Genomic DNA, 24808 nt, shown 5'->3' with positions numbered 1-24808 from the left:
AGACAAAACTAGTATTTACTCAAATCCCTCGAAATCGTATTCGAAAAACTATCTAACCAAAATTTCTTCCATGTAAATATAAATATTCACTTCAAAGAAGCATTTAACATAGACTGATACAAGTATTCAGCATAAGACGCCATGGTGTTTCTTTGCCTCGTTCTACGAAACATCGCTCGTTAAACGAGTTTGTTTATAATTATTATTATTTTATCTGTTTATTTATTTATTTTATTTTTACTCGCTTTTAAAGATATACGTTAAGCGGGTTTGGCTATATTCTAGTTTAGAGGTTATAGTAACTGAAATAAAAACGATAAAAATACTAATAGCCCGAAGAAAAATCTGCAAAACGACATGCAAGTATTCTATACTAAAAATTGGCACTTTGTAAAATTCTATCTTTTACTTTGATTTCTTATTAATAGAATGTATTTGTATGTATTAATTTAATTTTGAATGTCTGGCATTTTAACCCTCAAACAGCAGATTTGATGATAAGACCTTGAAGGATCAACTTTGAATTCTGCTTCCTCTAAAATTTCTTTTCATCTTAACGCATATTTGTAGCGTGTTGAATCTGCCTTTGAGGATTAATTGTTACCTTGTTCATGTGAGATTTCGAGACAGAGGATTGCCACATGTTTCATCCTAGTCATTTGACCACAGTTCAGAATGATGAGAATCACTTCAGTGATTCTGATATTGCTCTAAGATTGAATATAAACACAAAAAAAAAACAATTCGAAGTAATTATACATTTCTTAATTGTTTGACTTTGTTGTAGTGTGCTGCTGTGTGCTGTTCTGTTTTCGTCTCGGCTGTATATATTTGTCGGCTGTGTATTCTGCGTTTTTGTGTTAGTGCCTTCATGTTTAATATACTACGTAATTATTCTACTGAGGCCTGCTGATTGTTTTCATTCCATACACCCACTACAATCGAACCCGGTGACTTTACGGACTTATACGGATTATACTATTGTTACGAATCTGTAATACTGCTTCCCAGCATAGTTGGTTCCACCATCGGAAAGAATGTTTTACAGTCATCGGTATTGGACGGAGTCCGGTGTCGCGTCGGAGGGTCCCGGAGCTTGGCGACAAACTTGGCGATTATTTGGCAACTTGACGACGAATTTGGAGACTTTGGCGCCAAAATAGATTATACTCGAAACATCGAGATGTTTCCCGATTCTCGACGATTTCCCGATCCATCGAGAATTTTCCCCGGAGTTACGCCTCGAACGTTCCTGATTGGTTGAGAGTAGGGATTGCAATACCGGTATACCGGGATACCGAATACCGGTATTTTGAGCTATTTGTACGATTTTGTAATACCGGTATTCACAAGTTTAAATACCGGTTTTTCGGTATTTACTAGAAATTTTTAAAATTGTCTCCACTAAATGTTCAGGAATCGCCAACATAGCAAAATAGTATACGTTTTTGCTTTTATATCTCCCTAATGGACGAAATTAATGGCTTAATTAATTGCTTAAATCTAAATTAGCGAAACATGGATTATCCCTGAAAGAAAATATTGTATCCATAACGACTGATGGAGCAACAGTTATGAACAAAGTTAGAAAGTTGATTGGTGCAAATCAGCAATCGTGTTATGCTGATGGAATTCAATTAGGAGTAATAGATATCAAAAATAAAGAACAGAAGAATCCAAATACTGTGGATATAGAAACTTCGGATTCCAACTTTGAAGAGAGTAAGAGTGAGAGTGAGTGATATTGACAATGAAAATAATGACAATCTCGTTGCTGAAGAAGATATTTCTAATGAGGATGAAATATTAACCCATCACGAATTGCTTCCTATAGTTCATAAAGTTCAAAAAATTGTTAAGATATTTAAACGTTCCCCTATAAAAACTGACATATTGCTAAAATATATACTAACTGAAAATAAAACAGAATATATGTTAATATTAGATTCTGAAACACTTTGAAACAGTTTACTCCTAATGATGGAACGATTTTTGAAACTGAGAAATCCAATTCAAAAAGCAATAATCGACTTCAACTCGTAAATTAATTTTTCAGATAGTGGAATTCGACTCAATATCCAGAACTGCATCAGCTCTACTTCCAATAAAACTGACTGTTGAGGCATTATGTCAGAGAGATTCTAATTTATTAACAGCTAATGCAACAATAAATTTCATGTTGCAGTCACTGAAAGAACAGCACACATCACTATCTGAAGAATTATATATTACATTGAAAAATCACACAGTTGAAAGGCATACCGAAATAGAAAATGTCTTATGGTATTTACTTCATTATTATGATTTTAAAAATGAAAATGAAAAAGAAGAAAAGAAAATAACCAATTCAAATCTGATTAAGTTTATAGTAAATTTTCTTAAATGTTTTTACCCACAAACCTATACACATTCAGAAGAATGCGGTTAACTTATCGAAGATTATGATGGCATCGATGTCGATAGTGAAAATGAATTGTCTCTTGAACAAAAATTAGAATTAGCGATAGATAAAAAAAAATTCAAAGAACCAAACTACAGTACAGAAATCAGCTATATCAAAAACCACCCGACGAGAAATCGATTTAGTTGAAGATGAGGGATATATAGGTAAATACTTGGAAAAAGTATATCGCGCATTGCTAACAGTACCACCAACTAGCGTAGATGCCGAAAGAGCGTTTTTGACAGCTGGTAATTTTTGCACAAAATTACTTTTCAGGCTTAATGATAGTACAATTGATGCATTATGTTTTTTTATTATCAAATTTCAAAAAATTTTAATAGTACCACACACTGAATAGTGATATTTACACGTTTTTTATGATTTAAATAAATAAGATGTTCCCTTACTTTTTTGAGACTCTTTATATACTGTTATATTTTATAAGTTACAAATTATTTTTTGTAACATTTACACTCTCTAATGAAACTGGCAAATAAAACAAAAAAACACCTGTGTTTTCTTTATTTTTCTAAAATTTCTAATACCGGTATTAAAACCGGTATCCCGGTATTAAGATCTGAAAAATACTGAATACCGGTATTGAAATTTTGGTCTGGTATTGCAATCCCTAGTTGAGAGGCGTCTAGCCCCGCCTCCTGAGACCTATAAAAGGAAGCGGCCGCAGCTGCTAGGAGAGAGTAGTCGGAACCGACAGAAATAACTGGCCTTCCAAAGATTAGCGGAGCAGCGACGGAGTCAAGGGAGTGCTGAATTAAGTTGTGCGCTACGGTCTGCATTAGAGTCTGTTGTGTGATGTTGTCTGCACGTCTCGGCTGAAGATAATTGTGTGCTGTATATAGTTGTTGTCTGTTGTCCCATGTGTCTTCGTGTAAATAAACGCCGTTGTTTCATTTTCTACTGCCGCCTGCTGATTGAGTGTTCTCCACACCATATAACTCCCACTATCCAAACGAACCCCGGAAATTTCGTAACACTATGTCCTATTTACGGATTATATTATGCTCTATTCACTGTGTTTGAGAATCTATTTAATGGAGACTAGTCCTAAGAAATCATATTATTAAAAACTCAAATGTTCAGTTTATTTATCTTCTAAATTTCACAGCGCTAAATTTTTATTTTATTTTTTAAATTTGTCTTATAAACTACATAGGTATTAAATAGAATTCTTCGTCTTAGCTTTCAATAATGAATCTCAAAATTATGTAAAATAAATTTTTGTGTTTAATATTTTCTTGACTTATCGTGGAAAAACTCCATAATTCAGCTTAATTTTTCAATAATTTAAATTTAAAACAAATCTCTCCAAGATACATAATCCCCCCCCAAGATACATATGTGCCAAATTTTGTAGCTGTAGGTCAAACAGTCTGGCCTGTAAAACGGCAACACACACACACACATTCATCTTTATTAGTAGTAGAGATAATGATTCTACTGCCGTTGCTGCTATCTATTTCTGACGACGTTCACTAAAACGTCATCATTTCCCTTTTTCTTTAAGTAAACTAGTCAATTAGAGATAATGACAACGTTCCTTTTGTGTTCTGCATCCATTATATTGATCAGGGTGCGAATACAAACTAAGAGTGTATTCTCATGGTTTCTATTCAGAAAACCGGTTGAATGCTTCCTTATTTTTCTCTGCAGATCTTTAGAATGCTATCCTCTTAGAAGAAAGTCTCCTTGACTTCTTTGTTTGTCTTTATGTATCGTTTCAATGAATGCATCGAAGTTTCTTCCTGTTCTTAATGGTCTCATGGGTGTTGTCCTCTTAAGGCACTTTGGATGTTGGGATTAAATGTAGAACATTGAAAAAGAAAATTCCTCTTCGTGCACTCTACTTTTGACCTTGAAAACTCTACTCTACCTTGTACTTTTGTACCTTGTACCTTATATTTTTGTACTTGTACCTTGTACTTATTAACTCTACTTTTGACCTTGAAAAGTTTTTCCAAAATAAAAACTAATCTTTGCAAAATATCATAATTTATGTACGATATTTCATTCTCGTTTTGTTCCGAAATAGTCATTTAATTCTAAATAAAAACAAATTATGAAGAAATTCGAAATAATGGCATCTATAATGTCTATTATTTAGTATTAATAAAATCACACTACCAACTTATCAACTTCTTTAATTGTAAAAATTTAATTAGTATATGTTTATTCATATAATGATGCAATTTCTTTTTAAAAACAAAATCTTTCAAAAATTATTTAACAAATTAATTCAAACTGAAATCTGCATTTGTAGAAATAAAGTGATTATATTCAAAATATTAATTGGTAGATAATTAATGTTTGATTTGCATGTCATATTGTAATGTTGCATTTGCATGTTTGATTTAATGTCAATGTTTGATTTGAATTATTATGACATTAACATAACTTTTTCACACATTACACCTATCATTTTTATATATTCGCAATTTTTTACAAATTTATAAAATAAAAATGATCAAATTTTAATGCTTCTATGTTTGATTAGGTTTCTTATTAAATTGTTTATATATGTTCAATTTATTTTTTCACACAAATTCATTTTTAAAAGTATGGCATTCTACCAGAAATAAAAAGAATAGACTCACGTATTTCATTACAATATACAACTTTGTACAAAATAGGTCATTAACACTCATTTGAGAATATCACTGGGTTATGTTTTGTATGTTTAGTTAAAATTAATATCCATATTAAATAAATGTTTGGGGGAGACGAGTCTTAGACTATGAATTTTGAGTCCTGTAAGAGAAGTGCAATAAAAACGGGCTCTAACAATTTAAAACGATTTTAATATAAAACCGCATGCAATTATAATTATACTCATTTAGTCAATATTTATGTTTACAAGCTTCACATAAGAAAATATCACTATTGTGGCCGGGATAACCCGCCGAAGACTCTCCGTGTGTATGGTGGCTTGTAAAATCGTATAAACGGTGGCATATAAACCTGTCATGGTCACAAAGTCCTCCATGTTGAGAATAATACCACGGTGGGCACTGGTTCAGGGGTGAATGTTCTCTGATTTAGGTCTAAATTACGATCTGTGGATGAGTGAATGAAAGGCATGAATGAAGTCCGCCCCGTAAAAAGGATTGTGATGTGTGAGTAGCTAAGTCGTTCTCTTGGCGCTAGTTGGAGCTACTGAAAAAACAAGAGACGCTCATTCGGCTTAAATCACTGACAGATAACTGTCAGATGGCTTTAAAGTGCCATAAGTCACAACACAACAACACATGAATCTCGCCGTCGGTAGGTTTTACCTGCTTACACTCTTGCCGCTAAGCCTCGTACTGGTGCAGTGCTTTTGATTGGCGAGGATGTTGGTGAGGTGGCTTTAGTTGAAAGTATTACAGTCCTAATAAATATATCGCGAAAATATACCATGTATGAAAATCTTTATTTTTGTGACCAATAAGTCGTTAGGATCGAATGGCATTGACTATAAAACTCTCTTCGTTATTATGACACTAACTGCATACTGAAACAATATTAAAGAATCATAAAAATATTATTATATTGATTTAGCCAAGCCATGGAATACTTGAAATATTTGCATATTCCATATAGTTTAGGTATCGAAGTACAGTGTCGGTGAATGATTATAATTTCGGTTTATTACTTCGAAATATGGTAATTCGATGCTCAAACTTCACTTGGATATTACAATTGAAGTGCCAAGTCATGGTATACTTGAAATATTTGCATTTTCCATATAGTTTAGGTATTGAAGTACAGTGTCGGTGAATGATTTCATTTCGGTTTATTACATCAAAATGTGGTAATTCGATGCTTGAACTGCACTTAGATATTACAATTAAAGTACCAAACCATGAAATACTTGAAATATTTGCATTTTCCATATAGTTTAGGTATTGAAGTGCAGTGTCTGTAGATGATTTAATTTCGATTTATTGCTTCAAAATATGGTAATTTGAAGCTCGAACTGCACTTGGATATTACAATTGAAGTGCCAAGTCATGGAATACTTGAAATATTTGCATTTTCTATATAGTTTAGGTATCGAAGTACAGTGTCGGTGAATGATTTATTTCGGTTTATTACTTCAAAATATGGTAATTCGATGCTCGAACTGCACTTGAAAATTTCAATTGAAGTACTAATTAATCTTACATTCCTAATTAATCTTACATTTATTTTCAACTAATACCATGTTTGAAAACATAATTTCGCAAAGATATTATTTTGTTGAATGACTTTAAAAACTTTCTCACTTTGGCATATCTTCTTACAGTTATATAGATTTTTTGAAAATCATTCAAGAGATTCATATTACTTAATATGCTTTCATGAGTTCAAACGTTATTATCTTATTTATTATATCATTATGGGGCCAATATCCTATTCACCTTAGGTGTTATTTTAAGGGAGGAGCCCGGGAGAGGGCAAAAGAGGAATATATATATATATGCGACTGATTAATAAATATTAAAACCATTTTAGATTCATTTTCAGCAACAAGTAAATTTTTGTGCAAAAATTGTACTATCAAAAATAATGGAATTAAAAACCTGTGGTAGACGCATTTTTAGATGCGAATTTTTCTGCTAGATTCTAATGTTAATTTTGATGAATAAACTAACTTTTTTAATATTTATTTTTGAAATATGATACGCTTGGTTAATTAAAAAGTTTTTATTTTTGAAGAAAATAATATTTGATACATTTTGGATAATTAATTAAAAAAATAATACGATGGCATGTACGAAAGACAAGAGTAATAATTTTTAATGATAAAATAAAATATTTCTGCTTTTATGAAAAGAAAGAAAAAAAAGTTGTTCTTTTAAAATTTTAATTTGCTCGCTTGAATGGAATTTTTTTTTTCTTTTGTAGGAAGAGAAAAATAAAAGGTGTGAAAAATTCCCTGCAGAAAAGAAAAAATATAAAAAAAGATGGGAAGGTAATGTTTCAGTGCCGAGAAACTTAGAGATAAAATAAACATGTTAACAAATATCGCCATTCCATGCCTAAGTCGCCAATTAGGCATGGAATGGCGATAAGATAACGAAGATATACCAATCAAAGGGTATATATTCGTTATCTTATGAATGATTCTAAAGTTATAGCAAACTTTACAAACTTATTTTGAGTTGTAACTTTGAGAGAAAATTATTTGAGAGAAATTATTATTTTTGAGTTATTTTATATTGTTACGGATTTTACTACTTCAATTGGCGGCATTTTTTTTTTCTAGATTTGATGCTCGATGTAGAAATGCCAGTCCTTTGAAATGAACAGTCCTTTAGCAGAAAACAACGACAACGCTTATTTAACACGAAGACACTAACACAGAGATGACGAATATATACAGCCGAGACGTACACGCAGGACTGCACACTACAGCAATCAGTAGCCCACAAGTAGTAATCGACCACAGCACATAAAGCGGCCAGACAGAATCCAGCAGGAGAGGGGACCTTCGGAGCTTCGTTCTACGGTCTCTACAAACGGCTGAAGTTCTGACTATCACCTTGATTCAGCTGTATCCAACTGCCGACTCACTACCACACGAGTGGCTACTCCCCACAGAACTTGATGCTGCTTCCACAATAGACAACAGGACTTGGCACACAGCTCAGTTCAGCAATAGCTTGGGCTCCACACAACGCTGGCACTCCGCCGTTGCTTCACTATTCTCTCGAAGATTCGTTACTTGTTTACGATTCCGATCTGGTTCATTGCAGCTTGAGACTACCGTCCTTTTATAGTTCCCAGGAGACTGGCCTAGATCTTTCTGGGCCAATCAGGAGTATCCCTGTTCCTATTGCATGGATCGATAAAATTCCCGAAGTTACCAACAATATCTATTATGTCGCCAAATGGTCACCAAGTTTGTCTCCACGCTCTTAGATCACTGGCTCGGCACCCGAGCAGCATCCAATACAGATGATTATAAATCGATCTTTCCGGTGATAGAATTAACCGGGCTGAGAAGCAGCATTACAGGTTTGTAACAATATTCTTTAAGAGTATGTGACTACGTTCGGGATGAATTTTTTGGAAAAATTTCAAAAATTGTTATATTTTTGAATATTTTCATAAAAAAAATTGAAAATATATCTATGAAACCAAAATATACCATTTATGTTCCAAAAGTTTTTTTTTCTTCGAAATTTGGAAAAATAGCTTTTTTTTCTAAAAAAGAGGCATAAAGTAAAAATCTTCTAGTTTAGAGGATTATCAAATGATTTGCTTAAACTTTTGTAGACGGCTTAAGGAATATATTATCTAGTTCCTGAGCTAACAAAATAAGCTATGCATTCTTTAAATATTGGCTTTCTACTGATAAACAACATGAAATTTTAAAGTTTTCTCACAATGTGAAACACTAAAACCACTATAAAATATTTCTAAATGAATAGATTACTTATTTTCCAGTTTCTGGAATTGCAAGACAAATTGAGAAATTATTATAGCAAATTTGAACAAAAACTTGCATTAGATTTTAGCCTCTAAAGATGTGAAACGACAATAAAAAGTATGTAAATACAAATATAAAAATCCGCAAACTTTCCAAAAAATAGACTTAGAAAGAAAATGCTAACGGTTTTATAACGGCACTTGTTCAAGTATTAAGAATATGAAATTTAAAAAAATCAGAGTTCGCACAAAAAAAAAAAAGAAAGAAAGAAAAATCGACTTTTCAACGTAATCACCTACTTGAAATTAAAACAGTAAGGAAATTTATTTTGAAGAACATATCGATCATTAAATTAATTTTTTATTGACTAAAATTCAGCAATTTTGTATTTTATAAATGAATCCCAATTATGAAATAAAATAAAATGAAATCTACGATAGTAAATTTCAAGTTATCATCTGAGAACATAATTATTTTTAAGTCATTATTTGATTTAATTAATTTAAGTCATTAACCAGCTTAAACCAGTTTGAAACAATCACGAGATTTCTCTGTCGGTCTCTATCTCTCCCACTCTCTCTCCATATATATTATATACTAGCGACCAGCTGGTTCGCCAATCTTAATGTTCGTTTAAATTTTAATATTTTACGCAATTCCAACTTTAACAGATTCTTCAGCAAAATATTTTAAAACTTCAAATTTTGATAGTCATATAATTCACTCATAATATTATGAAGGCCTTCAGTCATAGCGTGATATGCATCTCTCTAATTTTCTGTTATCAATTGTAGAAATTATGCTTTAAATTAAAGTGTAAATGATTAATCTGCAATTAATATAATAATATTTTTTACTGAAACAAAGCATTTTTTTATAATATGATTACTGATAACAGAGTCACTGAGCGTTTAAACTTTATGGTCATTAAAGAATATCTTTCTTAATTTATGTAATATCTCAAGAATTTGTCAACAAAAATTTCTCAGATTCATCATGAACAGATCGATTCATTAACAATGTTTCATTTTAAATGCATCAAACACTAAGAAAATAAAATGAATCGTTTAAAATAATCGGTCGAAAACAGGTTTAAAAAAACTATTTAAAAAACGATGTACTTAAAACTATAAGAATATACAAAAAAGTATATAACTAACATAAATACAATTTACTTACAAAAGCATGCAACTAACCTAAAAATAATTTAAATCATCCGTTGGTTGTCATGCTAACAATTAGAACAAAATGCGCAAGCGCGAATTTTCTTCGCCAGTTACGTTAACGCAAATGCGTGAATTTTTCTACGCCAGTTGGGGTAACGCTATGCAGAATATACATTTTTAATTTCCTTTATTCTGTGTTATTTTAATTCAAAAGTATTTCAGAATGAATCTAAAACATGGCTTAATTAACAATGTTTAATTTTAAAGGCATAAAACATTAAGAAAATAAAGAGAATCGTTTGAAATAATCCACCGAAAAATATTAACCCTAGCCTCATTACTGTTGGGAGAAAAAAAAAACTGAAGCCTTACTCATTTGGCGATGGGGGAAATGGAAGATTTTTTTGGCGGAAAAGTTGGCGATGGGGAAAATGGAAGATTTTTTTGTCGGGAAAGTTAGTTTTTAATTAATAATTAAAATTCTAATTAAAATTTCAAAAAAAAGGACCCCGGGTGCACATTCCCGACCTCTAAGGTATACATGTACCAAATTTGATAGCTGTATGTCAAATGACCTGACCTGTAGAGCGCCAACACAAACACACACACACACATTGAGCTTTATTATAAGTATAGATATAATGATATTTTTTTAAACTTTCATTTTCAATTTTTCTAGCGCTGGCAAACAAAGTTTCGGAGCTCGGCCGATTTTAAGATGAAATAACAGCTATGATGTCATAGTTCTACATCAACCTTTTAAAAACGCATCTGCTGTCCAAGAAGCATAAGTAATGATAAGGCAATACTGGTAAAAGCACGTAAAAAAATATATGCGTTTAAAAGATGAAGATGAAAATTGCCATTCATGCTTTATTCATTGCCTACGCAATTTCGAGCTTCAAAACGCTCTAATCAAAACAACACAATGTTCTCACATGACAATAAACCTTAATAAAATTGCACTTAAATTACTATTGATTACGAAATTGTGTCAACAATCGCTTTTTCCATTTTCATTGTTTTTTGAAAATCCAGTCGAACAGTATTAAACTTTGAAAGTTCAAAAATTATATACAAATGATTAGAAGAATTTTAAAAAGCGGCGAATGATATAAAACAAAATAATTGAGATGATAAAATAATAATTTAAACAATAACTCACCATGAGCACTAAGATGACTGGACAAATAAATATGTAGTCATAGTAATCTCTCTTTTGCCATGGACATCTGAAAAAAAAAACACATTTCTTTAATCAAAGAAAAGAAAATACCTGTCGTAGAATATGAAGAATTCTTCAAATTTTTAACATAAATAAAATAGATTTATTAAAAATAGAAATTTCTATTCCCTTTTGTCCTAAATGTTATCTTTTGAGAGATGAAATGCTGCATACATTTTCACGTATTTTAAAAAATAGATAGTACTTTTTTGTTAGCCGGGCGCAAGCGAAAAATCGCCAAATGTAGAATTCCATCAAATTCGTGTTTGGTTCGCAATTGGCGAACAATTGCTCCCAGTTAACGGAAAAGTACCAAATAAATAATCCCACACCATATTTTCTGAAAAGAGTTCAAATAATTTAATTGCTGAAGTTCGGTGACCAAAGAATCATAGAAAATTTGCTTATTTTAAAAAATGCTTTATAAATTTAAGGGAAAACAATTTGTAAAAAGAATTTTTACAATACAATATTAAATTACTTTTATTTCATTATTTTTTAACGCCTTTAATTTTTAAAATTTTTTGTTATAAATAGTATGAAGGGTTGACATCAATTTTATGAATTTTGCTTTTAAATGATAAAAAAATTAACATTAAAGAGATTAGGATATTTAACATAAAATAAAATATAGAAAATATCAATTGCATTTAATAAAATTATTTTAAAAGCCTATTTTCATAGTACAATAAGCAAACGTTTTTAATTTAAATTTTTTTTCACTTTTTATTCGTTAATTTATAATTATATATTAAAAATAATATGGTCATTTGAAATCATTTTATCAAATTTATTTCTGCGTAATGTTATTCGTATGAAATCAAAATTTTAATAACCAATCAGTCAGAATTTGATAATCAAGCATATTATCAAATTCAAAATTTGTTTGTGAATTCGGAATGTGATAATCAATTCTAAGTTCACAATTAATCAAATTCTGAATTCACAATTTATCAAATTCTGAATTTGTTTGTGAATTCGGAATGTGATAATCAATTCTGAGTTCACAATTAATCAAATTCTAAATTAACAAAACTAATAGATTCCATCGGTAATATAAAACGACATGAAATTCTAAACCTATCTGACACCAAGTAGGGCGTGAAGCATTGAATAGAAATCCAGTACTGGCCAAATATAAAATAAGTCAAATTACGTAAATAAAAGAATAAAATATTTCTCAGACAATATAATTATGAAACAAATTATTATAAAGTTCTAGATTAAAATTATTTCTGCTCTTTCGATACGTAACAGAAAACAAACTAGAAAGTACATAATTTTTATAAATAATTTTAAGAAATTAATTAAATTATATATATATATATATATATATATATATATATATATATATATATATATATATATATATATATGTGTGTGTGTGTGTGTGTGTGTGTGTGTGTGTGTGTGTGTGTGTGTGTGTGTGTGTGTGTGTGTGTGACGACAGAAAAATAAGGGTTAAAATCTCCTTTAATGCACCATTTTAGATTGTTGATAATTTGGTAAGCAAACGGTGTAGCTATTCTTACAAACTGATTTAATTACTAATATTTTGTCTCATTGGGATGGCATCCTTGGAAATGTGAAATTGCTCATTAAAATAGATTCCTATCAAATGACATACTGCTTTGGATATCTCGCCAATTTATAATTACAAACATATTAATTCATGAAATATAATCTTTACTAACAGAAGCTTATGATCATTTCTAAATATTCAGAATAATAAACGGATGATGCTTGCATATAGCAACGAAAGAATCACATCTCACGCCATTCATGCTATTAGAAGACTGGTTATTAAAGACTGATTAAAATCAGCACTATTATTAAACATCCAAATAATGCTACATTCACTTCATTATTTAAACCAGAGTTGCATATGAATAGCGACTGAAAACAGTACGAAGTTGACAGATTAAAAGCATTCGATCCAATTTGATAATAGCTGCAGAAGAGTTCCCAGTATATAATTAAATTCCAGTTTATAATGCAATTTCATTTCCAACGAATTCCATGCTACTCATTTTACGATAACTTTGTATCTGAGATGCAAACTGAAAGGATTTAAAACTAGTTTATTACAAGGCCCATGTCCAAAAGTCAGTTTATAACATCTGATAAATTTCACATATTGATCATCTCTAATGGGACAAAACATAAAATATCAATTAACGTACATTTATATATAGTATATTAGTATGCTATTTATATTCCCGAAATAGTAATATACAGATTTAGGAGAATTTCACAGGTTTCCATGCAAGAAAATATCGTTTGAATGTAATTAGTAGAATTTTTTATCATCTCATTGTAATTAGTAGCCTTTATTGTCATCTTTAGTAGGAAAATGTATCATCTTAACATCAATAAGAGAATTTGTTATCATAGAATTTCAATCATAGAATTCAATCAATCATAGAATTTGCTATCATGTTATTATTATGTAGACATTTTAGCCATATAAGAATTATTAACAGAACTTTTTATAATTAAATTTTATTAATTAACTTTGTTATCATCTTAACAACATTGATAGATTTTGGTACCATATTAGTATCATTAGTAAAATATATAATTATATGAGCTTTAATAATAGAGTTTATCATCGAATTGGCAGCTTATTGAACTGAGAAGAGTTTTATCTTATTAATATTGATAGCAACCAAATTTTATCTCAATATGTATTCTAATATTCCTTAAAAATTTATGGATTTTGAATTGTTATGATAATAAAATACTCGATTTCTAAAATACAAAAATAAATGTAACAAAATTATATTGATTCGGTTGATTAAGCATTTGTAATTTTTATGGCCTCAAATGCATTTGTTAAAAGAATTTGAGGAATTCTTGGAATTTAATTGATATTTCGGTTCAAATCTATTTTAATCCGCCCTTTCAGTTTGTTGTCAACATATAAGGTCTCAGAATAATTCATCTAGCAACGCTATTGCTGATATATTTTCTAATGTTACGCTTTGTCGAATTGTACACTTAGTACTTTAGTGACGTTGCAGTTTTGGCATACTTGGATATCTGAAAGTGTACATTAAATAAATTTCAATTCATGTTTGGAATACTTAGATTTAGGGAAATAGAGTATATACAAAGCAATTTACTTCTTCAATACAGTGCAACCCAAAAAATATTCATGTTTGATGATTATCCAAACAATTTATAAGTGAAATATATCATTATTAGAAGAAGAAGCAATATTTATTTTCCTTGTGGGTTGCAAAAGATGATTGACATATTTCCTTCCAATCTTCTCAACGGTTGCCACTCAAGAACTCATTCTATACTTCTTTAACTAGATAATATTTCTCCATCCATCTTACGGTCCAGGTCATGAGTTCTTTGGTTTTGAAACTTTAAGATAAGTGATCCAACATATCAATACTGAGAAATAACCTTTTATCAAACTTTAATACATGGATACAAAATAATACGCTACATAAAGCGAGTGTCTTTATGCGCATGACAATTTTATTTCTGAAATTCCGCCTCTTGGGTGCACGGTGCAAGAAGCTCAACAAGCTCGATAATGGGTAACAATGATTCATTCCACAAGAAAATACGGAACATAGACAGCAAAAGACAGCACTTGCAGAAATCAGTAATGTACATAAGAACCAGAAAATCCTTACTAAAAAAATACAACAGAACAACAGAATCCCTGGTATATTTAGAGAACTCGGTTTTCAATCAATATTCCAGAGAGTAAATTCTCGCTTGTGTGTACACTTCGGCTTTTATAGTCTCCATAAGAGTATAGAATTTTCGATATGGATTTTGGATCTTAAATCTTAACATAATCCACGTATTTTCCAAAAAATTCACTTTTGTTGCTCAAGTCATAGCCAAATCCGAGGATCATTGAATTGGGATCTATTAAGCATATTTGTAAATATCTCTTACTTATTTTGCGATTAATCGCTCAAGGAACCAGTTTCTCACAATTGGAATACTATAATTCGAAGCATTAGCCCTTAATTGGGGAGGTGCGGTCTACGAAACCGCATTTCATTTAGACTCAAATTAAATTTTCTGATGGATGTATTAGTATGAAAAACGGCCAATATATTTTGCAGATATTTTCCTTGATAAATAGATATGTTTTAGAAATTTCTCAAAATATAGTGTCATTGAAAAAAGTAAATGCGTTGAAACATATTTTTTTTTTCTCAAATGACATGTTACAATAAATAATATTCTTGAAAAAGCATATTACTTTTTACTTTTTAAATCATATTTATTTTTACATTATATGAAGGTATAAAGAAGACAATATAATGTAAAATTCAACAATTATATCAAAAATAAAAAAAATGACAATGGGTAAAATTGGCCCTTTTTTATCGGCTTGTGTGATTTTCATAGCACGGTTTTCTAGGGCATTTTAAACATACAGGTTAAGAACTAGTATAAAAATCAACCAATAAATTCTGTATATATATCTCTTGGTATATTAATACATTTTATAATTTTTTCAAATTACATTATCGCTAGAAAAATTGATTATGTTTGAACATGTATATCAAAATCAGTTCAATTCGAACTTTCATCGAAAAACTCTTCTGTGCAATTATCCTTATAAATAAAATCACTTTGTGCTTCATTTAAAAGTGTCTGGAGCACTGCTTCATAATAGGATCAGGAAACTGGATGATATTTCGGGCCCCAAATTTTACCGCCATCTGCTAAGACTTGTTTATCACTGGGACACTAACAGGGAGATGCGGTCTTAGTGACCGCACTCGAAGAAATAACTGAATTATTTTATGAAGCAGCTGCTGAAATCGGTTGAAAAAGTGCACGTGTATTGAAGGTCACAAAACAGGAAGCTACAGGGTCAATCCATTCAATTGAGCTAAAAATAGAATAGGGGTGATAGAAAATCCATCGCTAGCGGTCTCACAGACCGCACGTCCCCATTTAATGGTTAACATAAAATACTTTGTTCAATTGCGTTGTGTGCTCATTCTATTGGTCAAGTGAAAATTTTTTAGATATCCTAAGAAATAATTTTTTCTAATATTTAATCTGTTATTCTTCCATTTTTTTATTTATAAAAGGATATCAAAAGTAATAAAAATACTAACCTAACCTTAAAAAGAATACAGATTATAAAAATCAAATTATATATCATTAAAAATGCTTTGAGAGACACCGCATATTTAACCTGAATTTATTAAATCTTCTTTTCCCTTAACCATGTCTTAACATGGTTATATAATAAAAATGTTCAAAAAAATGTTTGTATTTAATATATAAAACAATATTCTATTATTTAACAACACTGGATTATTTGGACAGAAATGAATTTTAATTTTAGGACTAATTTTTTTCTTAATTGCTATCGATTGGCCAAATGTAACTGTAAAACGAGAAAAGAAATCAAAAATTACTTACAAAACATAATTATTCAAAGAAATAAACTCATATGCAGAAATTATTTTACTTAATATGATAAAAATTAAAATGTGAAAATACGCTCAGAATTAAAATTTTCAGTTGAAATCCAATTTAATTGGCACTTTTACATCACCAATAATGCCAAAAATACCGAGTAAGTGACAACAGGTGTAAACTCAACAGGCCCAAACGTATTAAACAACTTAACAATAAGTTTGCTAAAATTTACTCTGCTCACTTGTTTGGGTTACAAGATTGGAGATAAACTCAAGAATAATACTAAAGTAGATTTCAATTAACATATTGTTACGAATCTGTGATGCGGCTTCCCAGCATAGTTGGTTCCATAGGAGTTCCCAGAGCTTGGCGACAAACTTGGCGACCATTTAGCGACTTGGCGACGAATTTGGCGATTTTGGTGCCAAAATAGATTATACATGAAACATTGAGAATTTTCCCTATCCGTCCAGTAGGAACCCAGTTACGCCTCGAACGTTCCTGATTGGTTGAGAGGCTTCTAGCCCCGCCTCCTGAGACCTATAAAAGGAGTAGCCTGCAGCGGCCGAGTCGTCGTAGACCAGTGGAGTCGAAGAGTAGTCGGAATCGACGGTTAAGAACTGGCCTTCCAGAGAAAAGCGGAGCAGCGACGGAGTGAAACTAGTGCTGAACTAAGCTGTGCGCTACTGTCTGCAGTAGAGTCTGGTTGTATGCTGCACGTCTTGGCTGAAGATAATCGTCTTTTGTGCTGAATATAGTTGTCGTCTCTGCTGTGTATCTTCGTGTAAATAAATGTCGTTGTTTTATTTTCTACTGCAGAGCGTTCTCCACACCATATAACTCCCACTATCCAAACGAACCCCGGAAAATTTCGTAACAATATCTTATATTCTATTGTATTTCATGTATTGTCAATTGTAAGGAGACGCGTTACTTTGCAATTATCAGACCACTACCCATCCACTTCATCCTTTGAAACAAACTGAACAAAACATATTCCTTATCGTAGTTTTGATTTCACTTGCTTTAATTCTCAGATAGATATCTGATTTTTATTTCTTCCTGATTTTTCCTCTTTCATTTTTCTTTCAAGAAATAATGATCACCCTTTTCTCCTGATTTTTTTCCTCTTACTTTCTGCAACAGCGGAATGATGAGTTGGAGACTCATTAAGGCTTTCCGGAACACAACACTGCAATTACATAAGAAGTTTGTTAATGGCGGAGGATATCTTCGACGATCATGTAGCCATTTGTGGATACTTTACGCGGATGCTGTCTTTTAGATGGAAAAACTTTTTGGTAAGATCATCGGCGTATTCTGTCTGGGAATCTTTATTTTATGATTCTTAAGATGAGAAAATAGTTATTTCAAATATGCTTCACAATAAGCCCTTCCTTTATGATGGTAATCTCCAGAAATATATCTACTAATAATAAAAATGGTGTGTGTATTAGTTCTTTACAGACAAGGCCATTTAACCTAGTTCTTTCAAACTTCTCAAATATATATTTAGATGGTGCCGGATACTTTAGATGATGATGTATACCATCCGGGGATATTTTTATAAACTTTTGATTAGAATTTTAATAAATTAAAAATTAAGCTAAATTTTAGCATTTTTTTTTTCGATTCTACTTCTAAAAGTATTGCTACTTTTACATCAAAATTTCAAAGAATTTTTTTCAATTGTACTAAATTTTTGGCGTATAAATTTTATGTTGTTAATTAATTTTAAAGAAATATTTTTAACGTATATTATAACAAAGCATTTTATTATGGATATAGAATTCAAATCTTTTTCATTGTTGTATTTAATATGCCTTTTTTACTTTCTCGTATATGTAGATATACGAGATGTATATTGTGGTGAATAGCATATAAGCCAGTTAACAACTACTCTACACGAGCATATGCTTTTGCATTGTGGTCATGTTACTGGACTGCTAACCGCAAGATCCCAGGCTCTATCCTCCCGCAACACATATCCCTAAATTGGTGACCTCGGGCGATGAGACTTCGACCTTCGTACAGCTGTTGTGGCGCCATCTACCCGCAACCAAAGTCGTCAGACTCACTTGACGCAGCAACCCAAAGTCGTCAGATTCACTTGACGCACACACGCTCGCCATAACGCTTGGAGCTACTCAACTGTTTACAGGCCCATTAGACAACAGCTAAATGCATCACCACTCAACAGTCATATCGTTCGTCTCACCTCCGACTCACTGGAGGGAGAGTCTGTGGTGAATAGCATATAAGCCAGTTAACAACTACTCTACACGAGCATATGCTTTTGTATCGTGGTCATGTTACTGGACTGCTAACCACAAGGTCCCAGGTTCTATCCTCGCGCATCACATATCCCCAAAATATCTACAATAGTATATGTAGATGTATATAATATACAATGTATATTGTAATTTCACACAATTCCAACTTCAAATTTTGGTGATTCTCCGCGTTTTAGACCGCCCTGAGTTCGAAAAACATATTTTTAGAAAAGACCTGTACGTCTATGACAAAGATAATTCAAACACACTTTGAGCTAGACGAATGAAATTTAGTATATTGTTCTTATACAAAATTTCTAGATTTCTACCAAATTTTGAGTAATTTCCGTTCAGAGCAAGTCTTTCTGCCCGGCTGTTCGAATATAAGTTAACACAATAAATACAAAACAAAGAGAGCTAGACGGATAAAATTTGGTATGCAGAATTAGCATCCATAATCTAGACATCTGCTTAATTTCGAACCAAATCCAAAAAAAGGACTGATTGTCTGTCTGCGTGCACTTTCATAAACATGTAAACGGGACCAATTAAACATATCAAATTTCTGTGTTACTTTTAACCCCATGCATGAGATTAATCAAAATAAGACTCCCAAACATAACACGATAGATTTAATAAAAATGCTAAATTAAAATTAAAGACTAATATTTAGTAAATATTGTATGCTGATGCCATTCAAAGTGTTCTTGGTATAATACTTTTATTAGAGAGCATGCGAGAAAGTTTTGCTGTGAACACTCCCTCTGGTTTCCCTTTGTTGGTGATCAAAATATTGTTACGAATCTGTAATGCTGCTTCCCAGCATAGTTGGTTCCACCATCGGAAAGAATGTTTTACAGTCATCGGTATTGGACGGAGTCCGTGTGTCGCGTCGGAGGTCCCGGAGCTTGGCGACCATTTGGCGACTTGGCGACGAATTTGGTGACTTTGGCGCCAAAATAGATTATACCCGAAACATCGAGAATTTTCCCGAACCGTCCAGTAGGAACCGAGATATGCCTCGAACGTTCCTCATTGGTTAAGAGACTTCTAGCCCCGCCCCCTAAGACCTATAAAAGGAGGCGGCCGCGGCTGCCAAGAGTAATCGGGATCGACGTTAAAGAACTGGCCTTCCAGAGATAAGCGGAGCAGCGACGGAGTGAAGCTAGTGCTGAACTAAGCTGTGCGCTACTGTCTGCAGTAGAGTCTGGTTGTATGCTGCACGTCTCGGCTGAAGATAATCGTCTTTTGTGCTGCATATAGTTGTCGTCTCTGCTGTGTGTCTTCGTGTAAATAAACGTCGTTGTTTTATTTTCTACTGCCGCCTGCTGATTGAGCGTTCTCCACACCATATAACTCCCACTATCCAAACGAACCCGGAAATTTCGTAACAATATCAAATTTCGGCATAGATTTTTACGTTGAGCAGATTTCGATAAATAAGCTACTCTCAGAATTTGAAGTTGAAAAATATTTTGCTAAGAAAAAACCATTATGATCAAGTTACTCAAAACATTTATTCTCAGCACCTCTAACTTATCATCCAAGTATAACGATTATTTCAATGCGAAACAAGCAGCGAACCAATTAGTCCCCAAAGACGACTCGTTATAAATATTTAATTATGCTTATTTTAAGTTTCCTTCTCCAATACTTTTTTTAAAACTTGAGGTAGTTTTATGGATAGATTTATCAATCAAAGTTTGCTAAGAAATACATTTTACTCTAACCATATTGTTTCAATTCATTAAAGCAATCATTAAATAAATGCAATATGATGCGTCGATTCTTTGTTTTATTTATAAAAAAATACAAATAATTATGTACATTTTAATTTATAAATTATTTATGTGTTGATACTGCTTCTTGAGAGAAATTTAGAAGTAAATATTTATAATTAGAATACGGTAATTATTTATAGTTTAAAAATGTTGATCCTAAAATAGCTAATTTTTTGAAATATATTAAGAATCATTCTGGGGATTATTTTTGACCGTATCACTGAAAAATAACAACCTTTTGAATGATAAAAAAGTATTTAACCTTAATCTCAAGAAAACACAGCAGAAAATGGCTTTTGTAGAGTAAATGACATTATTGTTAAATCTTATTACAGAATCATCTGGTTAGTATATGGTGAGAATTTTTATAAGCTCGATAACGAATAACGAAGTTTTATTCTGCAAGAAAATATATAAACACACGCAACAGAGATCAGATAAAGAATAACAAAGACAGCATTCGCAGAAATGAACAACGTACATGCAAACAGCAAATTCTTATCCATCAATGGCAAAATTGCGATTAAAGACCTCGCTCGGCAATCTAAAGTTCAAAGAGAGAAGAGAAGGAACTCGTGGATGCATCTCCACTTATATAGCTTACGTAGCAAAGTGTAGAATTATTTATAAGGCTCTAGAATTCTAATAGAGATATCGTCATAATTCCTGTATTTTCTAGAACCTCTACTTCTTTCTCCAAATGGTTGCCATATTCTGTCGTCATCACCAGGAGTTTCGTGATTTTGGCTTAATTCTTATAATACGGCCCCTCCCCCTCACCGTCTTCGATGTCTGAAAGTCCATTTTCAATCATTTTGCAAGTCTTCTTGAGATAACTGCAGAAACATTTCAATGAAGCTATATGTTTTCACTAATAAAAAATGACTCACTGCATGCATTTCCAGTTTGTACGTAACTTGGAGCTGTCAAGACATGTTTACAATTGATTATGAGAAAAATCAAAATCACCACATGGAAGACACAACGTCACACGATATAGTTAAATATCTGTTGTATTGCCAAAAAGTTTGATCAAAGTATACTTTCACCGAATATTTTTACGAAGGAGTGTAGCTAACTTTTTGACAGATCTCAGGCGAACAACGTCTTCCGTGAATGACTCAATTCATCGTTGATTAAAAGATTTTATTACTATTTGCTTTGTCGTACTTATTTCATTATTTAGTTCATAAAATAAATTCAATATGTTTCCTTTGAATAAGTCGTATTATGATTATAGATTTGTCTTTGACGATCTGTGTGATGTGCAACATTGCTAAACACTTTTATGATTCTTTCTTAAATGAAAACTAGAGAAAAGAAAGCAATCGTCAAAAAATTCAAACTCGTAATTTCGGCGAATCTCCACGTCCCAAATCTTTCTGAATACAAAAAATAAATTTTTGCCATTATTTCTGTCTACCTGTGAACATTATAATAAAAAATGGCTTTCAGATGTACGGACGCCATGTGGTATGTGGTCAACCATCTAACTTCCGACCCGCCACGAAGGCACACGGATTTAAACCATAAAAACTGAATGACCGGACCACCGCAACAGCAACATTGGCGGGAACTGTGGTTGTGTCCTAAAGGCCGTCACCGGCCACGGTACAACCCTCCCCGAAGGAATTACGTCCCGTCATCGATGGGAGCAGTCATATCCCCCACCTATTAGTGTACCCTCCAGGGTGGGGAGATCCAACCACCAGGCCGGAAGCTTCTCATCCTCATTTCGAGGTGCCCCTGGGGGGGGAGTATGTGGTCTTTACAACTAATTTAAAGAATTTTATCAAATTTTGTATGAAGTGAAATCAAAGAATATCTGCTCCGCTGACCGAATACAAACTAACATAATAACAACAAAACTAAGAGAGCTAGAGGAATAAGATTTGGTTCACAGATTTAAGATATAACGTGCAGATACCTTTCAAAGTTGGGACCAAATCCATTAAGAAGTTCATCATCTCTCTTCTTATACTTTCTCAACCATATAAATACAATAACTAAAAAATGTAATTATTTAAATCAATGAAATTTGATACGTGATTTTGTGACTAAAATTGTAATTCTGTGCCAAAATTTCGCGCCAATCGGTTAGAACAAAAACAGGCCTAGAACTCAAATTTTATTGTTAGGTATTATTAACCGCATTCCAAGGATTAATTGGTAAAATATTCGAGAAGGATCATACAATAGATTCAATAAAAATTCTAATTTCACGCCAAAGATAAATTTTTCATAACTATTGCCCGCCAATGCAAAGTATTCACGAAAGCCCACGATTTTCAGCATTAAAAAGTATGCAAGAAAAATTTAAGAAGACCACTTCCTTATGATCGACATAATTATCGATAGTTAAAGAGTTTATAAAATATTTTAAATTATCCCCAACAAAAATCCTGCAATCTATGTCAGACGAATGAAAATATTTGTATAGTTATATTTCACTTCTTCATTGGTTACAAAGTGCAAAATATATATTTTTTAAACTAGCGGAAGTGATTTCCCAAAAGTTTTTTCGCTTATTCCTTAACAAGCTTGTTGTGTCAGAGAACACCTTACAATGGCGAAAGCAATGGCGTACAATCTACAAAAATTGATCTTTGGCGTGAATCAAGCATGTTGAATCTATCATGTCATCCTTGGCGAGTGTTTTGGCATACATTAATAATATCTGAAAATCAAATTCGTGTTTTAGACACGTTTTTCTCAACCAATAGAAACATTGATATGTTTAATGCATTGCGTTTTTTAAGTAAACTCGTTTACATGCTTCTGAAAGTATAGATCTACAAACAGTCAACCCTTTGTTGAATTTGGCTCAAAATGTGAAGGATGTCAACACTGTAAATGTTAAATCTGTGTTCCGAATTTTATTTATTTATTTCTCTTCGTTTTGCAGTTATCGTGTTCACTTATATTCGAACAGATAGACAGATGGACTTACTCTGAACAGATTTCACTCAAAATTTGATAGAAATCTGCAAATTTGGTGTAAAAACACCAAATTTGGAGATTTTTATCACATTTTGAGTATACCAAAGTTCAATCCTCTAGCTCACAACATTTTTGAGTTATAGGCAAACAGACAGACATTTTCCAAAAATGTGTTTTTCGAACTCAAAGAGGTATAAAACGCGGAGATTCGTCAAATTTTCGACTACAAATGCATATTTTTTTAAGACTACAATACTTTCTCTATACTACAAATACGAGAAAGTAAAACTGCCAGTGCTGAAAATATATTAAACCATCCATTATATTAATCAAATACATATTATATTTCTTTTGTTCTATCTTTACTTTGCATGCATTTTTATAACTCAAATTCAGCATGCAGGGCTCCTTTTGTAACAATTGGTTGAAATAGGTTTTCTTTATAGTTTTTTTACCCTGTAATTTATCATTCGATAATGTCACCTTTACTTTTCGAAAGCAATATATCATAAATCTTTGCAGCTTAATGACTTCCAGGTTTTTAAAAAGTTATCTTTCTGTTAAGTATTGGCAAAAATTTCTTTTTCTGATTCCACAAAAGAAACGACGATTCCAGACTGTTCGGCAGTCACAGATGTTTTGGCGGTCTCTTCTAAAACCTCTTTACAGAATCGGATTGCACTTCATCGTATTTCTATAGAGTGGATGATTTATTTTGGAAATAAATCGGATTTTTTTTTCTTATTTAACTGCCTTCTTAAGGAAGGAAAATAAAATTTATTGAGAAAACTTGTACTTCTCAAAGCAACCATGAATAATAAAAAAAAATTATAAGAAAATCTAATTTCTATTTGAAAATATCGTAGCACTATAATATCTTAAAACTAATTAGGCTTCTCTTATTTTTTAAATTTGGTCTTAATAATATAATTGTCATAAAATGCCTTCTAAAATTGAATTTAATAGCTTAGTTATATTAACGTCCTGTTTTAAAGTAACACTATTTATTAGTAACACAAAAGCTATTTTGGAACGGACCCGTAATCTTGAACCGCGGTCAGATGACGAAGACGATATCTGAGCTGGCACCTCCCTTCTCCAAACTTCCATACCATACCAGTGAGAGGACGGTAGGCTCCAACAGATTTAA

At 31.9% G+C, this 24808-nt stretch overlaps 1 protein-coding gene across 1 annotated transcript in view; it reads right to left on the bottom strand.

Annotated features, from left to right (window-relative positions):
- Positions 1-24808, bottom strand: part of LOC129968211 (diuretic hormone receptor-like) — a gene marked incomplete at its 5' end in the record, with an annotated part of 68286 nt that overhangs the window by 10506 nt on the left and 32972 nt on the right. The window contains one exon of the mRNA XM_056082064.1: positions 11187-11253. Coding sequence (XP_055938039.1) covers positions 11187-11253 — 67 coding nt within the window. The remainder of the gene's footprint in view (positions 1-11186; positions 11254-24808) is intronic.

This window comes from Argiope bruennichi, chromosome 5 (genome assembly GCF_947563725.1).
Source record: "Argiope bruennichi chromosome 5, qqArgBrue1.1, whole genome shotgun sequence".
NCBI lineage: Eukaryota > Metazoa > Arthropoda > Arachnida > Araneae > Araneidae > Argiope > Argiope bruennichi.
This window is presented reverse-complemented; position numbering and strand designations above follow the sequence as displayed.